At 38.9% G+C, this 18,794-nt stretch overlaps 1 protein-coding gene and 1 pseudogene across 5 annotated transcripts in view; one reads left to right on the top strand and one right to left on the bottom strand.

Moving 5' to 3' along the window:
- NLRC4 (NLR family CARD domain containing 4) overlaps positions 1-18,794 on the bottom strand; it is a 64,120-nt gene that overhangs the window by 6,487 nt on the left and 38,839 nt on the right. For 2 of the 5 annotated variants that reach the window (XM_037807519.1, XM_037807523.1), the window contains 4 exons: positions 17,974-18,066; positions 15,142-15,312; positions 13,859-13,951; positions 13,006-13,173 (listed from right to left, as the gene is read on the bottom strand). In XM_037807519.1, coding sequence (XP_037663447.1) covers positions 13,006-13,173; positions 13,859-13,951; positions 15,142-15,312; positions 17,974-18,066 — 525 coding nt within the window. Of the gene's footprint in view, positions 1-6,807; positions 9,995-13,005; positions 13,213-13,858; positions 13,952-15,141; positions 15,313-17,973; positions 18,067-18,794 lie in introns of those variants that run through there. The other 3 variants (XM_037807520.1, XM_037807521.1, XM_037807522.1) reach the window with 3 other exon arrangements.
- On the top strand, positions 10,837-14,024 carry LOC119512777 (annotated as a pseudogene).

Below are 18,794 nucleotides of genomic sequence, written 5' to 3'. Positions count from 1 at the left end.
CTGTTCAAGTCTTGTCTATTTTTTTTTTTTTTTCATTTTTATTGAGATTGTTCAGATACCATACAATTATCCAAAGAACCAAAGTGTACAATCACTTGCCCCTGGGTACCCTCATACAGCTGTGCATCCATCACACTTAATTTTTGTTCAATTTTTAGAAACTTTTCATTACTCCAGACAAGAAATAAAGTGAAAGATGAAAAAAGAAAAAAAGAAAAGGAAACTCTAATCCTCCCCTATCCCTAACCAACCCCCCTCAATTGTTGACTCCTAGTATTGATATAGTACGTTTGTTACTGTTTATGAAAAAATGTTGAAGTACTACTAACTGTAGTATATAGTTTGTAATAGGTATATAGTTCTTTCCTATATGCTCCTCTATTATTAATTTTTAATTGTATTGTCATACATTTGTTCTGGTTCATGAAGTGATTTCTAGTATCTGTACAGTTGATCATGGACATTACCCACCATAAAGAATCAGACAATACCACCAATGTCAAGTGTCTAACATGCCTCCCCTATCCCCCCCCTCTTATCTGCATTCACCTTGGTATATCACCTTTGTTACATTAAAGGAAGCATAATACAATGATTCTATTAGTTACAGTCTCTAGTTTATGCTGATTGCATCCCTCCCCCAATGCCTCCCCATTTATAACACCTTGCAAGGTTGACATTTGCTTGTTCTCCCTCGTAAAAGAACATATTTGTACATTTTATCACAATTGTTGAATACTCTAGATTTCACCAAGTTACACAGTCCCAGTCATTATCTTTCCTCCTTTCTTGTGGTGTCTCACGTGCTCCCCATCTTCCTCTCTCAACCGTATTCATAGTTACCTTTGTTCAGTGTACTTACATTGTTGTGCTACCATGTCCCAAAATTGTGTTCCAAACCACACACTCCTGTCTTCTATCACCCTGTAGTGCTCCCTTTAGTATTTCCTGTAGGGCAGGTATCTTGTTCACAAAGTCTCTCATTGTCTGTTTGTCAGAAAATATTTTGAGCTCTCCCTCATATTTGAAGGACAGCTTTGCTGGATACAGGATTCTTGGTTGGTGGTTTTTCTCTTTCAGTATCTTAAACATATCACACCACTTCCTTCTTGCCTCCATGGTTTCTACTGAGAGATCCGCACATAGTCTTATTAAGCTTCCTTTGTATGTAATGGATTGCTTTTCTCTTGCTGCTTTCAGGATTCTCTCTTTGTCTTTGACATTTGATAATCTGATTATTAAGTGTCTTGGCGTAGGCCTATTCATATCTCTTCTGTTTGGAGTACGCTGCGCTTCTTGGATCTGTAATTTTATGTCTTTCTTAAGAGATGGGAAATTTTCATGAATTATTTCCTCTATTATTGCTTCTGCCCCCTTTCCCCTCTCTTCTCCTTCTGGGACACCAATGATACGTACATTATTGTACTTTGTTTCATCTTTGAGTTCCCGGAGACGTTGCTCATATTTTTTCATTCTTTTCTCCATCTGCTCCTTTGCGTGTAGGCTTTCAGGTGTTTTGTTCTCCAGTTCCTGAGTGTTTTCTTCTGCCTCTTGAGATCTGTTGTTGTATGTTTCCATTGTGTCTTTCATCTCTTGTGTTGTGCCTTTCATTTCCATAGATTCTACCAGTAGGTTTTTTGAACTTTTGATTTCTGCCGTATACAGGTCCAGTGCTTCCTTTACAGCCTCTATCTCTTTTGCAATATCTTCTCTAAACTTTTTGAATTGATTTAGCATTAGTTGTTTAAATTCCTGTATCTCAGTTGAAGTGTACGTTTGTTCCTTTGACTGGGCCATAACTTTGTTTTTCTTAGTGTAGGTTGTAATTTTCTGTTGTCTAGTCATGTTTTCCTTGTTTATCCAAATCAGGTTTTCCCAGACCAGAACAGAGGGAAGAAATATTCAGTATCTGGTTTCCCTGCGGGTGTGTCTTAGAAAATTGCTCCACCCTTTGATGCCTCGGGTCACTGTGCTTTTCTGCCCAGCAGGTGACGCCTGTTAGCCTATAATTCTTGACTGGTGTGAGGAGGTGTGGCCGTGTTCCCCCAGGCTCTGGGGTCTGGTTCTGAATGGAAAGGGCCCCACCCCTTTCCTCCTAGAGAAGACAGAGCCCCCAGGTGGAGGTCATTAGCATTTCAATGGTCTCACTCTCTGCTTGTGGTGTCTCCGCCCTTCCCCGAGTCACAGCCCTGGAAACTTAAAATGACTGGGGCTTTCTCCACTGAGCCGAAAAAGAAACAGATAGTCCCCTTCAGACCCAGTCAAGGCGACCCTCCGGCTCTCCCAGGTCAGTCGTCACCCAAAGCCTCTGTCTGTTTTTTGGGGCTGCGTACCTGTAGAGAGCAGTTCACACTCGCTACTTAAAACCCCAGTTGGAGCTCAGCTGAGCTGTATTCGCTTGCTGGGAGAGAGCTTCTCTCTGGCACCACGAGGCTCCGCAGCTCGGGCTATAGGGGAGGGGGTCTCACGACCTGGTTCCACAGGTTTTACTTACAGATTTTATGCTGTGTTCTCGGGCATTCCTCCCAATTCAGGTTGGTGTATGATGAGTGGATGGTCTCGTTTGTCCCCCCGCAGTTATTCTGGATTATTTACTAGTTGTTTCTGGTTTTTTGTAGTTGTTCCAGGGGGACTGCTTAGCTTCCACTCCTCTCTATGCCGCCATCTTGCCTCTCCCCAAGTCTTGTCTATTTTTAATTGGGTTTTCTTTTTATTGTCGAATTGTAAGTTGTCTTTGTATATTCCGAATACTACACCCCTAACACATACATGATTTGCAGATATTTTCTCCCATTCTGTGGGTTGTCTGCACTTTCTTGTTAGTGTCCTTTGTTGCTCAAAAGTATATATAATTTTGATGAAGGCCAATTATTCTTTTTTGCTTATGTTTTTGTTTCATATCAAAGAAACCAGACTTGATTAGATTCGTTGCCTGATTCAGTATCACAAAGATTTACATCTATGTTTTCTTCTAAGACTTGTATATTTTCAGCTTTTAAATCTAGGTCTTTGATCAATTTTGAGTTAATTTTTGCATATGCTTTGAGGTTGGGGTCCGACTTCATTCCTTTCTTGCATATCCAGTTATCCCAGCACTATTTGTAGAAAAGACTCTTCTTTCCTCATTGAAAGATCTTCGCATCCTTGTCAAAAATTAATTGGCCATATATGTAAGGGTTTATTTCTGGGCTTTCAATTCTATTTCATGGATCTATATGTCTATCCTTACATCACACTGTCTTGATTACTGTAGCTTTATAGTAAGTTTTGAAATTGGGAAATGTAAGTTCTCCAACTTTGTTTTTCCTTTTCGAGATTATTTTGTCTATTTGGGATCCTTGCAATCCTATTTAGGATCAGTTTGTCCATTTCTGTAAAAGAGGCAGTTGGAATTTTGAGGGGGATTGCATTGAATCTGTAGATCAATTTAGGGAGTATTACAATCTTAACAATATTAAGTCTTCCAATTCATGAATTCAGGATTTTTTTCTTCTTATCTCTTGATTAAGGTTATCTCTACCAGTTTTCACTGTAAAGTTACTATTTCTCTTTGTAACTAATAGATACTTTGGGCAATATATTATTTTCCTGGCTGCTAAAACAAATACTGTGCAATGGGTTGGCTTAAACAATGGGAATTTATTGGTTTTGAGGGTAGAAGTCCAAATTAGTGATTTTGATGGTAGGAGAAGTCCAAATTGGAGGTTTCAGCAAAGGTGATGTTTTTTTCCCTGAAGACTGGTATTCTGGGACTAGCTGCCAGCAATCCTTGGTCTTTGGCTCTTCTGTCGTATGCAATGCACTTGGCTGCATCTTCTTTCTCTTCTGAGTTCTGTTGACTTCCAGCCTCTACTCCCCACAGCTTCTTTCTGTGTCCAGTTTCTTTTGCTTAAAAGGACTTCAGCTGTAGTGGATTGTCTCCCCTCATTTAGTTCGGGCATACCTTAATTAATAACATCTTCAAAAGTAATATTTACAAATGGATTAATACCCATAGGACCAGGGGTTGGGAACTGAACATGCCTTTTGTGGATGGGGACATAATTTAATCCCTAACAGGTGAGATACTTTGATCCTATGATAATATTCTGTTTCTTTTCAGAGTTTCTCCCACTATTCTTTGCGTCCATCTGTTGAGCTTGCCTACAACAATTATTGCTCTGATGTTTGCCTGTTGGTGAAACTTGGCGAAAAATTTCTCAGGTTAGTTGGTTCTTTATGGAAAGAAGTTTAGTTATGACTTTCAAATAACAGTTATAGGGCTATTTAGGTTTTCTTTTCTCTTCCTGCTTGAATCAGTTTGGTAAATTACATTTTTTCCCAAAAAATTACTTTTTAATCTAAATTTTCATATTTATTGATATTATCGTTGATGGATTCTCTTTTAAATTGCTGATTTATCTAGCATATGTCCCCTTTATTTTTTAAAATTGTGATAATATATATAAAACAGAATCTCCCATTTTAACCATTTTTAAGTGTAAAATTCAGTGGTATTAGTTACAGTTGCAATGTTGTGCTACCATCACCACCATCTCCATTACCAAAACTTTTTCATCACCCTAAACGGAAACTCCCTTCCCACCACCCAGCCCCTGGTAACTGTAATCTATTTTCTGTCTCTATGAATTTACTTATCCTAGATGTTTCATATAAACAAGATCATATAATGTTTGTCTTTTTGTGTCTGGTTTTTTTTCTACTCAACATGGTGTCTTCAGGGTTCATCCATGTTGTCGCACATGTCAGAACTGCATTCCTTTTTACAACTGAGTACTATTCCATTGTGTGTATATACACATTTTCTTTATAAATTCATCTGTCAATGGACACTTAGGTTAAGTACACCTTTTAACTATTGTGATAATGCTGATATGAACATCAGCATACAAATATTTGTTTGAGTCCCTCCTTTAACTTCTTTTGTTGATATGCCAAGAAGTGGGATTGCTGGGTTAGGTGGTAATTCTATGTTCGACTTTCTGAGGAACTGCCAAACTGATTTCCACATTGGCTGCACCATTTTACAAATCCCCACCAGTAAATGTATAATGGTTCTGATTCCTCCACGTCCTTGCGAACACTTGTGTTTTTTTGTTTGTTTCTTAAATAATAGCCTAGCCACATCCTAAAGGGTGTGAAGTGGTATCTCATTGCTTTTGATTGTTTTAATAAATTTTATTTTTACAAGTTTTAGTTTTATAGAAAAGTTGTAAACATAGTACATAGAGTTCCCATATATATATACCACACCCAGCTTCCCCTATTATTAACATCTTACATTAGCATGGTACATTTGTCACAGTTAATAAACCAATATGGACTTACTATTTCTAACTAACATCCATATGTTAATTAAGTTTCTTTAGTTTTTGCCTAATTCCATTTTCTGTTCCAGAGTCCCATGTAGATGATCACAGTACATTTATTCATCATGTCTCCTTAGGCTCCTCTTGGCTGTGACTGTTTCTCAGACTTTCCTTGTGTGTGTGTGGTTTCTAAGATAATCTTGATAGTTTTGAAGAGTACTGGTCATGTATTTTGTAGAATGTAGAATACATGTATTTTTCTCATGATTGGATTGGATTTAGGAGCTTTGGGGTGGAGGACCACGGAGGTAAAGTGCCATTTTCATCGCATCATGTCAGGAGTACTGTTCTAGTTTGCTAATGCTGCTGGGATGCAAAACACCAGAAATGGATTGGCTTTTATAAAAGGGGGGTTATTTGGTTACAAAGTTACAGTCTTAAGGGCATAAAGTGTCCAAGGTAACGCATCAGCAATTGGGTACCTTCACTGGAGGATGGCCAGTGGTGTCCAGAAAACCTCTGTTAGCTGGGAAGGCATGTACGTGGCTGGTGTCTGCTCCAAAGTTCTGGTTTCAAAATGGCTTTCTACCAGGACGTTCCTCTCTAGGCTGCAGTTCCTCAAAAATGTCATTCTTAGTTGCACTTGGGATATTTGTCCTCTCTCAGCTTCTCTGGAGCAAGAGTCTGCTTTCAACGGCCATCTTCAAACTGTCTCTCATCTGCAGCTCCTGTGCTTTCTTCAAAGTGTCCCTCTTGGCTGTAGCACCTCTTCAAAACGTCACTCACAGCTGCAGCTGCACTAAGTTCCAGATTCTATTTGCCAGCCCATTTATATGGCTCCATTGATCAAGGCCCACCCTAAATGGGTGGGGCCACGCCTCCATGGAAATAGCTCATCAGAGTTATCACCTGCAGTTGGGTGGGGTGCATTTCCATGCAAATCTAATCAGCACCAAAACGTCTGCCCCACAAGACTGCATCAAAGAATATGGCTTTTTCTGGGGGACATAATACATTCAAACTGGCACAAGTACATACTATCACCATGACTTATCAGTGCTGATGCTGATCTTGATCACCTGGCTGAGTTAGTGTCTGTCAGGTTTCTTAACTTTAAAAGTATACTCCCCCCACCCATTTCTATACTGTTACAAGGGAAGTTGGTATGGGCAGCCCACATTTCAGGGTGGGGAGTTATGCTCTACCTCCTTGAAGTTGGAGTACCTATGTAAATTATTTGGAATTCTCCACAGGAGAATGTGGAATCATTAATCTTTATTTTATACTTGGGTTAAAATCCTGTAGTACTTTATTTGTGTTTTCGCTTAAATATCCCAGCTTTGGCCATTGGTGCCTGTGTCCTTTTAACATACCCCCATCATCCCAACAGTGTTTTCTCTTTTTTATTTTTTAAGTTTTTTAGCCTTTCATTACTTTTTGGTACTATGCAATGCTCCAGGAACATCTTGTTTATTTCCTGCCTCAGCCCTAGAATCAACTGTTTTCCAAGGCATCCTGCTTCCCTTTTTTTTTTTTTTGGAGAATGGTATTAGAAACTAAGATCTGGACATTGTGTTCATTGCTCCCTGGGGTAGCTGGGGTATCATTGCTTCTAGGCCCTGTCAGCTGACAGAGCAAGGAATACATGCATGTATTCTAGCCCATGTATATACACATAACTGTAAGTTTTCCATATTTGTAGCCATGTATTATAGACTTAATAATGGCCCCCAAAGATATCTAGGGCCTAATCCCTGGAATCTCTGAATGTTACTTTTTATAGCAAAAAGAAAACGTGATTAAGGTAAGAATCTTGAGATAGGGAGATTATTTTGGATTATCCAAGTGGACCCTGTAAGTATCCAGGTGTCCTTATAAAAAGGAGGCAGAGGGAGATTTGACTACCGACAGAAAAAGAAGGCAATGTGATGATGGAAGCAGAGACAGATTTGAAATGCTATGCTGTTAGCTTTGAAGATGGAGGAAAGGGCCATGAGTCAAGGAATGCAAGGAATGTGGCTCTAAAGGTTGGAAAAGGCAAGAAAACGGATTCTCCCTTAGAGCCTCCATTGGGAGCACAGCCTTGCCAAAATTTTGATTTTTGCCCAGTGAAACCATTTTGAACCTTGGACCTCCAGAACTGTAAGAGAATAAATCTGGATTGGGCCTTAATCCAGAATACTGGATTATAAAGAGGAGAAACCAGAATCCAGAGTCAGAAAAGGCCACAGGGAGAAGCTGGAAGTCAGCAGGATTCCAGAAGCAAAAGGAGAGGATATTGCCATGAGACAGGAAGGCCAAGGAACCCCAAGGATTGTGGCAAACCAGTACCAGAACACTATCAACCCTGGGAGAAAGCAGGCTTTCTAGCCCTGAAACCATGAGACAATAAATCCCCATTGTTTAAGCCAGCCCATTTTGTGGTATTTGTGATAGCAACTCAGGAAAACAAAGACAAATAATTGTGTATGGTTCCATTTACATAAAGTTCAAAAACAACCAAGGCTAATCTATGATATTAGAAATCAGGATAGTGGTTACCCTTGGGGAGGAGGGCGCTATGGTGCTGGTAATCGAACATTTTCTTGATCTGGGTGTTAGTATATAGGTGTATTCACCTTGTAAAAATTTATCATATATTATACTTCAAAGCAAAACAGTGGGAATGGAAAATAGTACAGCCACTGTGGAAAAGTTTTATGGTTCCTCAAAAAGTTAAACATTGAATTATCATATGATCCAGCAATTCCACTCCCAGGTATATAACCAGAAGAATATAAAACAGCAACTCAAACAGATACTTGTACGCCATTGTTCATGGCAGCATTATTCACCATAGCCAAAAGGGGAAACAACCCAAGTGTCCATCAAATACATGAACAGATAAAATGTGGTACATATGTACAATGGACTACTATTCAGCCGCACAAAGGAATGGAGTTCTGATACTTGCTACAACATGGATGAACCTTGAAAACATTATGCTAAGTGAAATAAACCAGGAGAGGGAAAGGGGGACTTAATGGGTATAGAGTTTATTTTGGGAGAAATGAAAAAGTTTTGGAAATGGATGGTGGTGATGGCAGCACAACATTGTAAATATTAATGTCACTGGATTGTACACTCAAAAAAGGTTAAAAAGGGAAATTATGTTACATATATGTTCCCATAATAAATTTTTTTAAAATACCTGACTTCTGGTTTGTAATTCATATAATGGAAAAATAAATCTGTTCTCTCTGCTGTTTTTAGAGCCAGGTAGTGGAGCAGGAATGGGTGGGACTTGGAACAAAGGAACATTAAAAAGTCTTTGGACTCACTGAAAGGGACAGAGCAGAATTTTGGTTTAGGAGCTAAAGAGATGAATTACTCTTCTTTTTTTTTTTTTTTAATGCTATAGGAATATATCTGTATTTTTGTAAAACTGTGCTAGCCACAGTTCGCACAAAGTCACCAGGCCACATAATTTTTCTTTTTCTGTGGTTGTTCATTTATCATGCTTTTTTTTCTGTTATTTTTCAGCCTACTTCAGTTTTCTTGTCTTTATCCATTCAGTATCTCCCACCAATACCACAGTAATCTAGCACCAGCATTTTTACCACTATTCTCTCTTTGGACTATCAAGACTCCCCCCCGCCGCCCCGCTCCACTCTCCCTTTTTCCTTTCCATTATGTATTTAGTCCACGTGCAGAACCGACTAATCTCAAATTCAAGGTATTGGTTCATGAACATTGACAAGTCACTTTCTCTCTCCAGGTTCTTGTGTCCTCACATTGGCATGGATGACCTCTAGTCCTCTGCAGCTCAAAGGCCACGCTTCTTCAACACGGTATCACTTGACCTGTCTGAACCTTAGTTTTCTTACTTAGAAGAAACCCTTGGTGACTGTGTATGTAAAAACAGAGGGATGGGAATGAATCAGTCTGGAAGGCAACAGATGAGCTGGGAGTTTTCCCAAACTAGTGAGGCCACATGGAGCAGCTAAAGAGCTTTTATTTTAGTAACTCGCCAAGTGCCCTTTCTGAGGTTCCTTCATTGTGTCATCGTGCTTTTCTTTTCTCTCTTCCTCCTAGTGTGGCAAGTATAGCTGGTCAGGAAAGCAAATACTTGCAAAAAGGTTCAAGTTCCTCTTTTTCCTGCCATAGGTGTTAGGCTGGTTCTGTTGCTTTTGGGTCTTGGCTTCTGCGCTGGCTACACTAAACTGTTCCAGGTCTCAGTGGTGGTAAGGTCTTCCTCGGTCTTTACTTTCTTTGTGCTCTTCTCCTAGAATATCCTTCTCCTCTTGCTAAGTCTTGGGGTGATTGGTCCCTCACACCATAGCTCCTTGAACCCACCACTGATAAGACACTTAACTCCTTGTGTTGCCATTTTTGATGATGGAATTGACTTCTTAGCCATATTGTCAGCTCCTTGGAGAGAAGAAACTGTTATTTTTATCTACATATCCCCACCTAATAGGTACTCAAGGCATACCATGGTATCTATGGAATGACTGAGTAAACAGACTGTTTCTTCTGGGATAGTTCCAGTGTTGCTAGGCCACATGGAAGAATTCCCAGAGACTCCAGATCAGTGCTGCCTTCTCTTGCCATCTTGGTCCTGTTCTGGCCTGGTCATCTTCTTTTTGTGTCAGAATTACTCTTCATAATAAAAGGGAAGGAATTACTTTAGAGTTTCTGGGTGACTGTAAGAGATGGAAATGGAAAGAAGACAAAGCTGACTGACAGGCAGCTGGGGCCGGAATTGGCAGAAATGGTTGACAGTCTCTAAAACTGGGGAAATGCCATTATTTAATGGAACTAAATCTCCCATTCAGAACTATATGTAATCCCACCCTTCACAATACATGTGAGAGCACAGTAAATCTGCTACACCCATAAATATATTAAAGTCTTTTTTATAGAAATTAAGGACAAGTTACTGTTCTCTCCCTGTGGATCACTTGGAGAAGAGGGAAGGAAACCACTGCAGAAGGTGAGCTGAACAGATACAGAGCACAGGGGAGCAGAAATTCAGAGCCAGAAGTGACCATGGGAGAGAAAGCCCTGGGTCAGAGCTGACATCCAGGGCAGGATATAGATTAGAGCAGTGTCTTTTGTAAGCTGCAGAGTACCCCACTCCTTTAGAGGAACATGAAATAAATTTAATGGGTGTAATCAGCATTTGTTTTAAGTGATGTAGGATGGAAAAGAACAGAAAATAACAGAGTGCATCACTGAAAGTAAGATAATTTTTGTGAAAAAAATTTTTACATGTATATATGTACTAGATCATGATATAAAATGTATTTTTAACTGTGGGCCACAGTCAAAACAGTTTGAAAGACTCTGGACTAGAGAACTTAGAGCAAACTTCTAGGTTCTGTATGGGGGTACAGAAGAGGAAGCCTAGGGAGAAAATGTCACCAAGGAGGAGATATTTAAGTTGGGTCTTAAAGAGACCAAAAGAGAAGATGAGAAAGGACATTCTAGAAGGAGTGAGTGCATGCACCGGGCATATTTGGAGAAGAGATAGAGGTCTGTGAGCATGGAACCTCTTGTAGGTGGGGAGGTGTAGCAGAGATGAAGGCTGGAGAGGCAGGTGTGTTGAGGCTTGATTGTGAAGGGTCTTACACATCAAAACTGAGAAGTTTATACTTAATTCTGTAGGCAGATTTCTTTTCTTTCTCTTTCTTTTAAGTATGATAACCCTAGCATCTGCTTCCCCTTGAAGCCCATAGAGGATAATGATCACAATACCATTTATTGAGCATACACAGTGGGTCAGTGTTAATCTTACTTTACATGAATGAGCTCAGTTACCAATTAGGACAATAACTGCCACTACATAGGTGTTATAATTACCATCATTTGACAGATAAATGGAGGCTCAGAGCTTAAGTTGCTCGGGTCCCCATCTATCAAGTGGAGACAGCAAACAGGTCTGCCTTAAGCCAAAACCAATATACCTAACCACTTCATAAAGATAGAGCTTCTATGAAAGCTTGGCAGATCATAGTCTCATCACCTTGACTAGAGATCAAAGACAGAGAACGCTCTGGCTCTCACCCTTCAGCTTTTGCCTCAAGCCAAAACAGACTGCTTTTTATTCCTCTGGGATGTGGAGGAAATGGCTGGAGGGGAGCAGTGCCTGAACCTACCCTATCATCACTCCTCATCTTTTGTCTCCAACCTTTTCCCTCTTTTAGTATAACAACCATCTTGTGTCTCAGTTTCTTTATAAAAGAGGATGGTAATAGTAATATCTTATAGAGATATGATAATCTCATGAATTCATTTAAAAATACCTTGAGATTAAAGTAGTTACTGCACTTGAGTTGTTCATATTCACCTATTTTTTTTAACATGACAGCTAAATTTCCAGGAGTCACCAGCCTTCTGTTCTGTTTTTCTCATTTACAAATGAAGGCCATAAGGCACTAGGAAATTAAAGCCAAATGGTGGCTTTCGGCTCGGAGGAGGCCAGGGTGCAACTTTCTTCGGTCGTCCCGCATCCAGATTCATCCGACACCAGCTGCCTCCGCCAAGCCGCCCAAGTTTGACCCAACGAAATCAAAGTCATGTACCTGAGGAGCACTGGTGGGGAAGTCGGTGGCACGTCTGCCCTGGCCCCCAAGATCGGCCCCCTGGGTCTGTCTCCAAAAAAGGCTGGTGATGACATTGCCAAGGCAACCGGTGACTGGAAAGATCTAAGGATTACGGTGAAACTGACCATTCAGAACAGTCAGGCTGAGACTGAAGTGGTACCTTCTGCCTCTGCCCTGATCATCAAAGCCCTTAAGGAAGCACCCCGAGACAGGAAGAAGCAGAAAAACATTAAGCACAGTGGAAATACCACTTTTGATGAGACTGTCAACGTTGCCCGACAGATGGGGCACAGATCTTTGGCTAGAGAACTCTCTGGAACCCTTAAAGAGATTCTGGGGACTGCCCAGTCTGTGGGCTGCAATGTGGATGGCTGCCACCCTCATGCTGTCATAGATGACATCAACAGTGGTGCAGTAGAATGCCCAGCTAGTTAAGAACTTCAAAGGAACAAATTTCAATAAAAGATCATTTGATAACCCCAAAAAAAAAAAGCCAAATGGTGAATTACTGCCTAGCTCAGATTTTGTTCCATTAAACACACCATCTCCTTCTCTGGTCTCAATGAGCAACCTCAGAAGTGGGCAAAGTAGACAACCACCTACTTAAAGATTTGAAAGATGCTAAATGACCTCTACCTAAAAATGCCTCCTTCACATGAAATTCTAATTCTAGATACTGCCAAAGGGCTTCCTTGAAAAGATGCATCCTTTCCAACTCACTTAAAATGTGATATTACCTAAGAAGGATTATTTATTAGCTAGCTAATTATGCTGTCACAGAAACCATCTGCCTCCGATATTATCCAGAATACAGGAAAAGCTTGAAAGAACGACACCAAGGATGATAGGGTTTGATGGGTTGAGGGAATTGGTAGAGGAGATGGAAATGGAGGAGGGATTAAGGGAAGGAAAGATCTAGAACTTGAAGCACCATTAAGGAAGGCAAAACCCTTGGGCAGCCTAAGGACTTAGAGAGGTAAATATCTCCAGGACATGGTTTTAAAAAGAGGAGCAGAGGTATGAGTGAGGGCCAAAAAATAAAATAAAGCTAACTTAAGAATTGTGACAGAGCCAAACCTTTTATCTTGGCTCTTTGTGTGTTTACCCACCTAAAATTCTAATATCTTCATCTGTGAGCCTCCAGTTTTTCAGTCCAAGCTTGACAAGCTGTGGGGCCCCCTCCAGTTGCTCTAACAGTCTGGTCAGGCTGACTCGCACATCACACCCCCAGGGCAGCATAAGTGCTGTTAGCTGCTCCAGGAGGTTCAGCCTGTGAACTTGAAGAACCAGGAAACAGTTCAGGAGTTAGATCCATCCTGAATTGGATGAAGGATGAAAGGATGTGATGGAAAAGAGTAATTTTTATGTTTAGTGAATGCAGCGTACTCAATGTGCAAGAATAATTGAGGAAGCCTCATCTTTCAAATACTCATTTTTTTTTGTTAATGTTTTTATGGAAAATTCCAAACATAGAAATAATATGCAGAATGGTATCATGAACATGTATGTACTAATAAGCCAACTTCAACAAACATTAAATCATGAGCAATCTGGCTTCATTCCTAGAATTATTAATCCCTTTCTGTATTATTTTGAAGGAAATCCCAGACAGTATGTATGTTCTTTTTTGTTTTGAAACAATCACAATATCATTATCATACCTTAAAATCTTAATTCTAATTCTTTAAGCAAATTTGTCTTGAATTTCATTTATTCTCAGACACTGACCCTAGTGAAGGAGATAATCAGCCGAGGGTCTCAAATGCAATAAACCATGTGCAAACAAGTGACTCAAAAGACATGGGCCTGTATTCCTTAAGGGCAGTTTAAGAAAGGGCTAAATGACTTCCTTAAGGTGACCCTATTCAGGCACATGTGGGTAAAAGAGACCTCAGCATTCAGGCTATGACTTTTGATTATACATATTTAAGTATCTGATTTTGGCTGAATTGTCATTCTTACCCAGTTCATGGAGAGCTTCATTTCCATCCGTTTCCAGATAGTTTTCAGATAAATCAAGAATGCGCAGTTTGGCCAAATTGTGAAGATTCTGAGCTGAAAAAAAAAAAAAAAAAGAATTCAAAATAAAACATTTCAGGGAAATATATATGCATTTAAAATACGCTTAGAATAATTCTGACTCCTTGCCTTCATTGCTGATAGTAATGCCAACCATCATTTGACTTGACAAATGTAATTATTTCTAAAGGTACCTGAATAGGTTTAATCCACAACACCCATAACTGTTTCAAATGGGCAGATATTTCCTGGTGCTAGGTCCTGACTAATAAAGTCCAAGTCACATAGAGTCTAAAGAAGCATGAGTTATAGTTTTTATGTCATTATAGGAAAGTTACTCCATCTCTATAAGCCTCAGTGTCTTTTATCTGTAGAGTGAAGGGGTTAGATTACATAAACTATAAGAGTCCTTATCATGCAGGAAAAACAGAACAACAACAGAAAACTGATGAACAAAGTAAAAAACAAAGGAAAATGGCAGCTATAAATCCAGTCATATCAATAATCACATTAAATGTAAACAGACTAACCACTCCAATTAAAAGGCAGAGATAAAGTACTTTTTAAAGACAGCAAGACCCAATTTGGGTTTCCTGAATAATCTTTTCAAACAACAATTTAATAGACTGTTTATAAAGGGGTTATACCATCTTATTTCCAAAATCTAAATTTTAAACATGTGGATTGAACACATCCAGTATATCCAGAAATATGCAAAAGTTTCTTCATGATTGGTATGCATACTCTTTGGGAATTCCAGAGAATCAATTGTTACATTAATGTACATTAACTCCATCTTAATAGGGCAACAAATATGAATTGGAAGGCCTGAGAACATTTAAAGAAATCCTTATCTCCCTGCTTCTCAAACATTCATTTTTCCATTCATCCAAATATTTATTAGGCAGTAATTAAATGACAGGATGTATGTCGTTTCAAGCATCCGCTTCTTATTTTCTTCCTCTTAACCTTTTCTTAACCTTCATTATTCTGCAATTCTCTCCTATCATCTATCTGTAATAAATTTTAATTCCTATAAAGCATCATGGAGAAAAATCATTAAAAACAAACTGAGTATTACCTGGAATACTTTCTTATCTTTTCCATTTTCTCGTAAAATTAAATTTCCATTTGAGAGATTCCCATCCTCCTAAGCATGCATTATATAAAAGCCTCACACATTCTGTTACACTTGTTTTCATTCAGTTAATGTAGACAACAGTTACCTAGGGTTCTCACAGCATTTGCTGATAGGCAGCAAGAGACTAATTGGATTTCTTCAAGGTCACAGGGTTCGCATGACAGAGACTTGACTATGTAATCCATTCCCTTCCCAATGTCAGACAAATGGGTCAAGCGAAGTAAAGACAAATTCTTCAAGTTCGTCAGACCTTCAGCTACAAACAGATTGAAAGGAAATACATTAGGATAACAAAGTTAATTTGATTTAACTGTAGATAAATGGACTAAAAGAAGGCAAAGAACAATTGCACAGGGACCAACCTATGCTTTTTCTGTAGAGACACCAAGTTATAGAGAGACAGAAAGAGTTGTTTTTCTTTCAGCTATCACTTTCCAGTCTCCGGGACCATACAAAGTTTACTTATATGGAAGTTGCTCTCTAAGTATTTGAGAAAAACTGTAGTAAATGTGTATTTAATGGATATTTTAATGGATATCAATGTAGATTCTTAGCATAACTCTTTTCATCAAATGAGTATTTTGGGGAATCCCTCTCTAATTCTCTCAGAAATCATAGAAAGAATGGGGACAAAGTCCAGAGGGGCACCATGGGGACTTAGTATGTTTCCAGAACAACTGCCACAACCTCAACAGAGCCCTGCTTGGTACCTCATGACAAGGGATCCTGTCTAATGCTTTATAATAACCACATCCAGTGCAGCAGGAGTAAATTTGTCTTGTCACCAGTACAATTGAATACATTCTAAAATGTACCTTATTCTTAGGTCTAAAGCTAATGCAGAGTTTAAGATTGATTAGGCAAGTCATTGTGTAATTGGAATATTTCCTTCTCTTGATGGTACTCTATTCTAGAAATAAAAATATTCTAGTTTAATGATACCAACATTACAGAGTTTTGGGATGCTTTCAAATAATGTTTATAATGTATTTAAAACGTTAAAAAATAATGTTAAGGGTTAAGTTTAGCTTTCATATGAAGGCCACATGGAATAGGGAAAATGGAGACTGGGCGGAAGAACTGACTTAAACTGGCCCCGTGGTGAGGGGAAGGAAAGAGAGAGAGCGCCATGACATAAGTCTAGAATCAGTGCTAGCTCCTTATATGGGAAGGATAACCAAGATTACTGGAATGTAAAAGGATGTGGGGGTATGGTCAAAGACAGGGACTCTCAGCGAAAAATTTAACTGGTTAACTCTCTCTAATAGGCTGTACAATTCAAAATCTCAAAGGCAGACTAGTTAACTCACTGATAGGCTGTACAATTCAAGTTTCCAAAGACAGGCTAGTTAGCTCTCTAGGATAGACTGTACCCTCTGGAATATCCAGCCAATGGAGAAACAGGGGAGGGACTTATGTTTTAGGCCTAGAATATAAAACTTTCCTGTGTTCTATTGTTCAGCGCACCTGCCACATTTCTGGCTGTGTGTCAGTTCTTGCAAGATTGTAAATAAATTCTTTCTCCTCCAGAACCGAGTGAGCATTTATTCTCTTACAGGTACCGATTAATTTCCAATAACCTGGAGGCTCATCCAGGATCTGAGGCTTCGGAGGGGGACCCCCATGGTGGACAAAGAGAAGGCGCTCTTGCCGATTGAGCAGTCTCAGACTCCGCCATTGGGGGCCCGCCTCCAGCAGCTGAGTGGGCGAGACCAGACACCGGTTGTGGACAAAACTGGCACATAGTAAGCCCTCAATAAATGTTAATGGTTTTCATGGGAGTAGTAAAGCTTAGAGGTTGGGATCATGAGCTTTGCAGTTAGTTTGATTCTTGGATTCCCTCCTTAATAATTGTGTAAACTTGGGCAAGTTATTCAACTGCTGGCTTTGGCTTTAAGGATAATTATGTATACATAGTAGCACTGTTGTGAGAATTCATTGAGATGAAGTATGTAAAAGTTTCTAGTATACTTTCTAGCATATTGCACAGTAACTCTTTAATAAACAGTAAATTATTATTATTATTGTAACTAGACTGGTATTTTAAAGCTCAGATTTTGATTCCTTAGTAGCAGAACCAGAATTACCTGAAAAGGTATTCTTTAAACTCTTTCTACCAATTGGTGAGACTGTGGGCAGATCAATAAAACTTTCTAGGTTGCAGTAGTATCTTCTGTAATCAGAGCACATCCTACTAGATGTTCTCAGGCTCCCTCTGGCTCTGATATTCTGTGAAACCCACAGGCATCCAATTAATGTTTGTTGAACAACTGAATTAATTTGCTTGTTCTCATGTAGGCCATATAAAGAAAAAGAGGTCAGCCACATTTTAATTAGAGGATACATTGTCTTTGGCCAGGAAGCAGGGAAAAAAAGAAAAGCCCCAGGGACAGAGAGGAGCATTTTTACTGAGTTCAAACAGGAAAAACAGGAGCAGAATAAAAGCAGGGACATGGGGAAAACAGGTTCAATAGGAATCCTCCCTGCCCTGGGGGTCCTAGATCCCTATGATGAGCCATGTGTTCTGCTTGTGTTCCTGAAGTAGTCTTGATCCACATTCTTTCTTATGTCACACTCCATCTGTGAAGTTTTATGTAATTATGAAACCACTGTATAAACTTTTTCATATCATTTCTGTGCTTTAACTGCAAACATAGCCAATCAGTTAGGGAGAGCGAATTTAAAAACATATCGGTCCTCTGCCCCAGAGTGGGGTTACAATATAGTTTTGTACAATTTCTATTAAATGGTGGTGAAGGATTGGAATAGAAGTAGGGGAAAATGTCTAGGGAAAACAATGTAGTCACAAATACATAAAAACATCCTTTTCTTAAGTAGACACAGCCAATGTCAATAATCTTAACAGTTCTTATTATCAAACTTATATTAATGAAGAATTAGAAAACAAATATTTGACCTAGTTTTATAGCATCATCTTCATTCATCTTGATGTTGTTCAGTATGAGCTTCATAATATTCTTTAAATTACCCAAGTTGTCAGTCAGACCACCTGCCAAAAGAAAAAGGATTAGTCGTGTGTATAGCTGTCATTTACTAGATTTCTATTACAAATCAATATATTATAGTTTTCACCATGGGCAAGAAATGCTCACAAAATGGAGCAATTTGTGGGTCAGCAATGGGCATCTTACTTAGCAATAAGCATATTCTCTGAATATAATAGAATTAGACTAGAAACCAATAACAAAAAGATAACAGGAAAATCTCCAAACAACACACTTCTTAATTATCATGGTTCAAAGAGGAAATCTTAAAGGAAATTAGAAAATATTTTGGAGAAAAAAATCCCAAAGCAAGAAGATGGAAGGAAATAATAAAGATAAGGGCAGAAATCAATAAAATTGAAAAAAAAGAACAGAAAAAGTGCAGTGAAACTAAAAGCTGGTTCTTTGAAAAGATCATTAAAATTGATTTTTAAAAAAAAAGACACAAATAACCACTATCAGAAATGAAAGAGAAAACATCACTACACCCACAACAGATGTTAAAAGGATAAATAGGGAATAATATGAACACATCCACACACATAAGTTTGGCAACATAAATGTGATGAAACCACAAACTAGCAAAACTCACCCAAGATGAAACAGATAACCTGAATAATCCTGTAATTATTTCAAGAAATTGAATTTGTAGTGTACAACCTTCCAAAAAAAGAAACCTGAAGTTCAGATTGTTTCACTTAAAATTCTACCAATATTAAAAGACAGAATAACT

Source organism: Choloepus didactylus, chromosome 17 (genome assembly GCF_015220235.1).
Source record: "Choloepus didactylus isolate mChoDid1 chromosome 17, mChoDid1.pri, whole genome shotgun sequence".
NCBI lineage: Eukaryota > Metazoa > Chordata > Mammalia > Pilosa > Megalonychidae > Choloepus > Choloepus didactylus.
Note: the sequence above shows the minus strand (reverse complement) of the source record. Positions and strands in the feature narration are given on the sequence as shown.